This window comes from Styela clava, chromosome 5 (genome assembly GCF_964204865.1).
Source record: "Styela clava chromosome 5, kaStyClav1.hap1.2, whole genome shotgun sequence".
Taxonomy (NCBI): domain Eukaryota; kingdom Metazoa; phylum Chordata; class Ascidiacea; order Stolidobranchia; family Styelidae; genus Styela; species Styela clava.
The window spans coordinates 11,467,859-11,477,357 of record NC_135254.1 but is presented as its reverse complement, the minus strand read 5'-3'; the positions used below and the strand labels follow the sequence as shown (position 1 = coordinate 11,477,357).

Here is a 9,499-nt window from a genome sequence, read left to right as displayed (position 1 = left end):
GTTCACCTGCCGCATTCTTGCGCTATTACCGTATAATGACCTTCTTTTACAATTTCATCCGATTAAGTACCTAACCTGTGACCCCCACGATGCGCTACAGCGTCTCCGATTCTTGTTTCGTAATAATGGCTGAACCAGCTGCAAGTTTAAGCATGACGTAATAATAGAAAAAAAACCCAGCGCAGAAACATTTTATTTCTTTTCATCCAAGCGTGATGGCGTTGATTGTCCTTCACATTTGGAATTTTTCGGTTTAGTTGGAGTAATCAAAAGACAGACCTCAATAGACCAGAACAAATTTTGTTGTCATGCATTTTATGATGGTAGCTGCTTGAATATTTTAATACAATATATTGATTTTGAATAGATTTGACTAGAAACACTTTAATAATATTAGGGATAGGGATAGGATTTACAATATTTATCCCGGGGGAGAGGAAAGCCGATAAGACGGCTTATCCATATGGCGAACCACGGCCTCTCGTCCGGTTACCATTCCAAGTCGGGTATGGGATTAGTTTTACTGTATCGTTTGTTTTCGGAAGCATGGACTTGGTGGTGGAGGAAGCCGTAACCGACCAGCGGTTACGTGAACCACCCAACGACGGCGAGGAGTCCAGCAATCCTCTCGCACATAACCATCCCTGCATGGGATTCGAACCTGCGAACCCATGCAGAGTAATTAGAGGTGCGGTGGCGAGCGTATTCCTAACGCTTAGCCCGTTGAGCCACTCCGCCGCGCATTCATTGAGAATTGTGTAATGGCAAAATTTGATGGACTCGGCGGTTGGTGCATCGTGCTAGGCATTTGAATTTCGTGAGGTTTAATTATTGCAAGATGTCTTGTCGTGAAGCAAATGGGCTTTTCTAAGTTAGCTCCTTAGTGAATCTATTCAAATTGTAAGTTCGAAAATTGGCATTATCTTCTATCAATGGGGATTTCCCTAAAGTGAAACGACAAATGGAAAATTCCAGCTGTCCACATATGTTGCAATCGACTCTCGCTGGACAAGTCTAATCTTGCCTCGCTCTCACGTGACTCGCTGCCGTGTTTGACGGCAGTCGTTGCTTAATATTCGCATAGATTGCTTTTTATGTGTTAAATTAGTTACGTTTAACGTCCGGTTGTAGGGATAATAATTGCCCATACCCAAGGCTTATGTTATTGGAACATATAACTGCTGTAACTTTTATTGTAGAATATTATATAAGTTATAAATAGACTGTAATTTGATTGATTGATTCTCTGAATCCTGAACTGAAATTGAAGTTATTTCTGAATATTTGTTATCGCCTGGCTTAAAACGTTTCGGTAAGTTTTAGTATTTGTTGTTTATGATAAGAATTCTTGTTATTAGTTCAAATAATATTCCAAATAATAATAATTAATTGGTATTTAAATAGTATATAGTATTTCATGTTAATTAAATACTGTCAGACTGTCAGTAGAGCTAGACAATGTCACATTGTTTAATGATTAAGTTTGCAAGTGCTTTAATGCATTATTGTTATTTTCTGTGGTCTGTATTTGAATATTTTCATTTAAATTCAGAAAACCGCTACGCTACACATCACCATACACATTCAGACATTGCATCATTCTGTTATTAGTACGCTACACCTCTTTAACCTCATTCAACATTGTGAACTGTTTTACTGGATTTAATTCAATATATCAAATTTCATTGTACAACATTTGATATTTGTGGCATTGGAGGACACACTGAGAGTTGCGCGTTTTCGAATAGTTTTTCAAGAACCAAAGAACAGCCAGATATTTCAGTCACCCCCTTATGCGACACCTGTATTGGCCAGGATACATAGAAAAGGTGTTACATAATAAGTTTTCGAAACGAAATCATGAACTTGAGTTCGAGTGATGAAGATTACTCACCCAGAAAACTGGCTTTGAGGCAACTGGCTAACTATACAACAGCCGCTTGTCAGAAGATGCCATCACTGGCTGATGTCAAAAAACAACGTACAACATTAGAACATTTATATTTCATGGCTGAAAAAGCAATTGCTGATCAGGATTTGCATGTGCTAAATTCTGTTATGTCAAGTATTGATGATCCTTTTGCCAAACTTGTGGAAATGTACTCTGAGAGTATATCAGCTGCACCCAATGATGAAATAAGATTGAAATTCGAAAATGAACTTTGGAATGTGAATAAAGACATTGACAACCTTTTTGCTCGAGTACGTGAATTCACACATTTACAAAACCCCAAAACGTGGAGTTCAAATCAATGCAAAGATTCTGAACTTCCCGATTCCAGAAGAGAAAGAGCGGAAAGTGAAGTCGTGTCCTTGTCTGGTAGCATACGAAGTAAACGCTCTTATGCGAGTAGCAAGACATCAATATGCAGCAAAGGGTCTGTACATATGGCCAAGGCACAAGTTAAGCGTGAAAGAGCTCGAATTGCATTGCAAAGAACAGAAGCAAAGCAGAGAATTGAAGATGAAAAACGCAAAATTGAACATGAAAATCAAATATTGGAAGCAAAATTTGATTTGCAAGAAGCAGAAGCAGAGGCTGCTGTTTGGGAGAATTTGTCTGTGGTTGATGATGCTGGAAGTTCTCGGTCTTCATCAGATATATTCATCAGATCTGGTGTTCAAAAGGAAGCTACAGCTGTAGTAACTTCGCGGACTGTAGAACACGAACAACAACCTGAGAGAAACGTTACTAATCAACAGGTGGTAAGTCAATCATCTCCTATCGCTACAACTAAACCTGCTGTTTCACCTAAACAAGATGTGGTGTCTTCAAGCAATGATGACAGCGTGAATTCTGGATTTTCCCAACAGTCCGCTGATTTTGCACTGAACACAGATTCAAATAATGAACATAATATATCTAAACCTTTGGTCACTGACACTGATAAATTTGCTCAGAGTATAGCCAGAGCTTTTGGTGAAGCCATGCATGCTCCAAAGTTGGAATATTTGACATTTTCTGGTAATCCTATTGACTACTATATTTTCAAGAAAAATTTTGAAACTAATATTGATGCTAAAGCACCCACAGATGCCTTGAAATTAGCTTTCTTACTGCATCAATGCAAAGGAAAAGCGAAATCGCTCATACAACACTGTTCTATATTTGAACCAGAAGTGGGTTATGCCAAGGCTAAAGATATTCTTCATAAGAAATTTGGAGATTCAGATGTTGTAACTGAAGCTTTTAAAGAACAGTTGCATCGTTGTTCGAATATAAAACCAGATGATCATGCAGCACTGCAAGACTATGCTCTTTTAATGAGAAAATGTGTTCTTGTGCTCGGTAAGCTTGATAGCCTTGGAGAAATGAATACATCTGATCGTATTATCGATTTTGCCAGTAAGCTACCATACAGCTCACAGAAAGGATGGGAAAGGAAAGCTGTGAAGATCAAAAATAATACTGGTAAAAAGGCTCAGATATGGGACTTGGCTGATTTCATTGAAGAGGAAGCTGATATTGCAGGTTCAAATACTGCGAAATCATTGAACATCAGAAGACGTGAAGATAAGCCACAACAAAAACGGCAATCAACACGAAAGTCTACAACTTATACTGTGAAAACTGAGGATGTCAAAGCAACTTCTCATGTCCAGAGTCCTGCTATTTTAAAATGTAAGTGTTGTTCCTTTTCCCACCTTTTGTCAAAATGTGAAAAGTTTAATTCTAAATCGATTGAAGAACGAGTAAAATTCCTGAAAGAAATTGGTTTCTGCTTCAATTGTCTACGTGGAGGTCACTTGGTAAAGGACTGCAAGTCACAATATACATGCTCTGTTAAAGGGTGTGGACGAAGACATCATACTTTGTTGCATTTAAATACAAAGAAATTAGAAAATGAAGAAAATGCAAACTTCAAAAAGAATGATGACAAACAAAGCTCAATTCAGAAGAATGTGACTACTGCAGTTCAAGCTAATTCAAATGCATGCAAGAGCTCCATGTATACTTACAGAAATATTTTGCCTGTCAGGATTCGAGCAAATAACGTTGAAGTGGAAACATATGCTCTGGTCGATATTGGGTCCGACACAACTTTTTGTGAAACAAGCTTAATTGAAGAACTTGGTTTGACTGGAAAACAAAGAACTGTTGAAATCAACACATTAGGACAACGACCAGTCATGCATGATGGTGTTGTTGTAAATCTCACTGTTGCATCAATTGACGATGCAGAAGAAATATTCATTGAAAATGTGATGTCTATTGACAAGATTCCAGTTCAACCAAATCCTATTCCATCTGAAGAAGAACTCAAGCTACTTCCTCATCTGCAAGAACTTAATCTACGTAAAATTAAAAATAAAAATGTTTCTCTGCTTATTGGAACTGATTGTCCATATGCACATCATGTGTTGGAAGTTCGAACTGGAAACAAGAAGCAGCCATTTGCACAAAAGTCTCCATTGGGATGGTCGATTATTGGACCATCGGTGAATATGCCATCAACGCACAAGATTCATGTCAACTTTGTGAAGTCTGATATGTTACTCGAAGAAGAGATAAGAAGAACATGGTACACTGATTTTGAAGATGAGATTGGAGATTTGACATTTCCAACCTCGAAAGAAGATAGACATGTTCTAAATTTTCTGAAGAGCTCTGTAGAGCATTTCGATGGTCATTCCACAATACCTTTACCTTGGCGTCCTGGGACACAGCTGCCGAGCGGAAGTCGTGCATTGGCTGAACGCAGATTGGAGTATCTCCATAAACGTTTGTCTAAAAATGATGATTTGAGAGAGAAATACACAGAAAAAATGCAGGAATATATTACAAAAGGTTTTGCGAAAAAGCTTTCGCAAGAAGAAGATATCCCTGCAGGTCCTGTTTGGTATTTGTGCCACCACCCGGTGTGTACCGCAAACAAACCGAAAGTGCGTATCGTATTTGATTGTGCTGCAATTTATAAAGGTGTTTCTCTTAATGACACTCTCATGCCTGGACCAGACTTGGTGTCAAGCCTTATTGGTGTGTTGACTCAATTTCGTAAGGGACGCATAGCTTTAGTTGCTGATATTGAAGCTATGTTTCATCAAATTAAAGTTAAGAAAGAAGATTGCAATGCTCTGCGATTTCTTTGGTGGCCAAATGGTGATATTTTAAAGAAGGCAGAATTATATTTCATGGAACGTCATATATTTGGAGCTTGCAGTTCACCTTGCATTGCTTCATTCTGCTTGAAGGAAACCGGAAAACGATTTGGTCATGAATTTGATAAAAGAATTTGTGAGATTATTGAAAATGGATTTTATGTAGATGACTGTCTTACATCTTCTGATAGTGATGAAGATGCAATAAACACAAAAACACAACTTTGTAATTTGATGAAGAAGGGAGGTTTCAATCTAACGAAGTGGATTTCAAATAGTTCCACTGTGATGGCCAATATCCCAGAATCTGAACATACCAAATCTGTGAAAGAGTTGGATTTGCATGAACCTCGAAAAGAGCGTGTTCTTGGAGTTTTCTGGAATGTAGATGCCGATGCTTTTCAATTTCGTTCAACTGTACCTAAGTTGAAGACATATACAAGAAGGACAATTTTATCTGCAGTTAATTCACTATTTGATCCCCTGGGAATGCTCGCTCCCGTGATTCTGGTAGCAAAAATGTTGCAACAAGAAATCATCGAAAAAGGTTTCGGCTGGGATGAAGTAATTACAGAAGACAATATTAAAGACTGGGACACTTGGTTCAAACAGCTCACTGATCTTGAATATATTTCGATTCCAAGATGTTTCAAGCCACAAGAATTTGGAAATATCAAACATTGTGAGATACACCATTTTTCAGATGCTTCTAGCTTCGGTTATGGTGTAGTTTCGTATTTGAGGCTGGTCGATGAAAATAATCAAATACACTGCTCATTTTTATGTGGTAAAGCAAAGGTGGCTCCTCCGAGGGCTGAAAGCATTCCTAGACTAGAACTTGTTGCTGCTGTGCTAGCTGTAAAGGCAGATAAGTGGCTACGATTAAAGTTGAATTATTCCGATTGTGAGTCCGTATTTTGGACTGATTCGAGTGCAGTGCGTCAAAGCATATGTAATCCAAGAAAACGTTTTCGTACCTTCGTTGCAAATAGATTGGCCAAGATTCATCGACAGTCAAAGCCGTCTCAATGGCGACAAGTGCCTTCAAAAATCAATCCGGCTGATGACGCATCACGAGGCTTATCATTGAAAACTCTCATCAATAAAAGTCGTTGGCTGCTTGCACCTGAATTTTTATGGAAGACCGAAGATAGTTGGCCAAGAAATTCTGAAGATAAAACGGACCTGCCTGATGAATTTCAGCCAATTGAAAGAAAGAAAGTGGCAACAATTATTGCTTCGGATATTGACACAATTGACAACTTCATTAAAAGCTTTTCTGATTTACAAAGGCTCAAGATTGCCACTGCATGGGTGTTACGCTATAAAAGTTTCCTTCGTAACCACAATTCTGTTACCACAAGAAATATAACTGTGGAAGAAATGCAATACGCAGAGCAAGCACTTGTGAAATATGTTCAGCAGCAGAATTACAAATCTGTCATTGATAATTTATCAGACAAAAGTGAAATTGGTGACAGGAAGGCTCGTCACGAGATGAAGAAAGCTGAGCATACAAAGTCAATTGCAAAACTAGATCCAATTATAACTGATGGAATTCTACGGATTGGGGGGAGGTTGGATAAAGCTCCTATTTCATTCGAAATGCGACATCCCATCATTTTACCAAATGATCACCACTTAACCAGATTAATCATTGACTTCTATCACAAGAAAGTTGGACATTCAAGTGTTTCTCATACTTGGAATGTTATTCGTGAAAAATACTGGATCACAAGACCGAGAGCAACAATTCGGCATGAATTAAATAAATGTGTGACCTGCAGAAAAGCTAACACACGACAAGGAGAACAGTTAATGGCTGAACTGCCATCTGCTCGTCTAAAGGTTGGTCAACCACCATTCTATTCAACAGGAATCGACTTCTTCGGCCCATATTTGATCAAACGTGGGAGAAGTGAAATCAAAAGATATGGCTGCATATTTACATGCCTCACAACAAGAGCTGTACATATTGAACTGGCAGAAGATTTATCCACTGATGCTTTCATAAATGCTCTTAGGAGGTTTATGGCAAGAAGATCAAAACCTTTTGAATTGCACAGTGACAATGGAACTAATTTTGTTGGAGCAGAACGAATATTACGAGAAGAAATGCATAAGCTCGATCATACCAAATTAGATGGATTCTTCAAAAAACAAGAAATCCGCTGGTATTTCAATACTCCAACAGCCAGCAACCAAGGAGGTTCCTGGGAAATTTTAATTCGATCAATAAGAAGAATTTTGAACAAGATATTTTACAAATCTCCTGTTGTATCTCAAGATGTTCTGCATACTGCACTCCTGGAGGCAGAATACATAATCAATTCAAGACCTTTGTGTCCAGTTTCTTTTGATCCAAGAGATAATGCACCATTATCTCCAAATCATCTACTTCTGCAAAAACCAACACCATGTATTTCACCTGGATTATTCAATAATCAAGATTCCTATAGTCGTCTACAGTGGCGTCGAGTTCAACTTCTTGCTGACGAGTTCTGGAGGAGATTCTGCAAAGAATATTTGCCAACCATAGCCATTCGTCAAAAATGGCCGGACAAGACAAGAAACTTCACTGTTGGGGACATAGTACTTGTGGTAAACAACAGTGTACCAAGGGGCAAATGGGAAATGGGACGAATTGTCAACACATATCCGGATCGATTTGACATAGTTCGTAATGTAGATGTCAAAACTCAATGGGGAGTACTGAGAAGACCAATCAACAAGTTATGTCTCATTCAAGAAGCAAATGTGGAAGAAAAGTAATGAAAGAACTGAACTGTTTAAAACAGCTTTTTATGGACTGTTTATTCAAGATGAGAAATCTTGAAAATATTGCACATGTACATACAAGTTGAGATTTCGTCAATTTTTATTATTTGACCATAATTTCGTTTTCTGCAATTTTTGAACTTTTTGTTTTTAAGGGAAATGTATTTATTGTCCCAATGCATACATTTGGGGGGAGTTTATGTAAGTTCGAAAATTGGCATTATCTTCTATCAATGGGGATTTCCCTAAAGTGAAACGACAAATGGAAAATTCCAGCTGTCCACATATGTTGCAATCGACTCTCGCTGGACAAGTCTAATCTTGCCTCGCTCTCACGTGACTCGCTGCCGTGTTTGACGGCAGTCGTTGCTTAATATTCGCATAGATTGCTTTTTATGTGTTAAATTAGTTACGTTTAACGTCCGGTTGTAGGGATAATAATTGCCCATACCCAAGGCTTATGTTATTGGAACATATAACTGCTGTAACTTTTATTGTAGAATATTATATAAGTTATAAATAGACTGTAATTTGATTGATTGATTCTCTGAATCCTGAACTGAAATTGAAGTTATTTCTGAATATTTGTTATCGCCTGGCTTAAAACGTTTCGGTAAGTTTTAGTATTTGTTGTTTATGATAAGAATTCTTGTTATTAGTTCAAATAATATTCCAAATAATAATAATTAATTGGTATTTAAATAGTATATAGTATTTCATGTTAATTAAATACTGTCAGTAGAGCTAGACAATGTCACATTGTTTAATGATTAAGTTTGCAAGTGCTTTAATGCATTATTGTTATTTTCTGTGGTCTGTATTTGAATATTTTCATTTAAATTCAGAAAACCGCTACGCTACACATCACCATACACATTGCATCATTCTGTTATTAGTACGCTACACCTCTTTAACCTCATTCAACATTGTGAACTGTTTTACTGGATTTAATTCAATATATCAAATTTCATTGTACAACATTTGATATTTGTGGCATTGGAGGACACACTGAGAGTTGCGCGTTTTCGAATAGTTTTTCAAGAACCAAAGAACAGCCAGATATTTCAGTCACCCCCTTATGCGACACCTGTATTGGCCAGGATACATAGAAAAGGTGTTACACAAATTATTTGGTATCTGAGCAATATACGGTACACTGCTCCTACAGCATGTCACTACTGATTACAATTTTGTACTTGTATAAGAATAGAATTGTATTCCCACAATGGAAATGTAACGTCTTTATCACATCCGGAATCACAGTATTTCGTTCGGTCACATATGGAATTAGCTACTAGCTTATTGTTAGGATAGGATTTACATATTTATCCCGGGGGAGAGGAAAGCCGATAAGACGGCTTATCCCTATGGCGAACCACGGCCTCTCGTCCGGTTACCATTCCAAGTCGGGTATGGGATTAGTTATATTGTTTGTTTTTTCGGAAGCATGGACTTGGTGGTGGAGGAAGCCGTAACCGACCAGCGGTTACGTGAACCACCCAACGACGGCGAGGAGTCCAGCAATCCTCTCGCACATAACCATATCTGCATGGGATTCGAACCTGCGAACTCACGCAGAGTAATTAGAGGTGCGGTGGCGAGCGTATTCCTAACGCTTAGC

General features: G+C 38.1%; 1 protein-coding gene across 1 annotated transcript; it reads left to right on the top strand.

Annotated features, from left to right (window-relative positions):
- The first annotated feature begins 1,860 nt into the window (after positions 1-1,860).
- Positions 1,861-8,856, top strand: LOC144422862 (uncharacterized). The gene is made up of 2 exons (XM_078112758.1): positions 1,861-8,491; positions 8,724-8,856. Exon 1 carries the CDS (start codon positions 1,861-1,863, stop codon positions 7,870-7,872), a length of 6,012 nt encoding a protein of 2,003 aa, XP_077968884.1. The 3' UTR covers positions 7,873-8,491; positions 8,724-8,856.
- Positions 8,857-9,499: the final 643 nt, after the last annotated feature.

Coding starts and splice junctions, on each gene's coding strand:
- LOC144422862 (XM_078112758.1), top strand. CDS start 1,861: ATGAACTTGAGTTCGAGTGATGAAGATTACTCACCCAGAAAACTGGCT.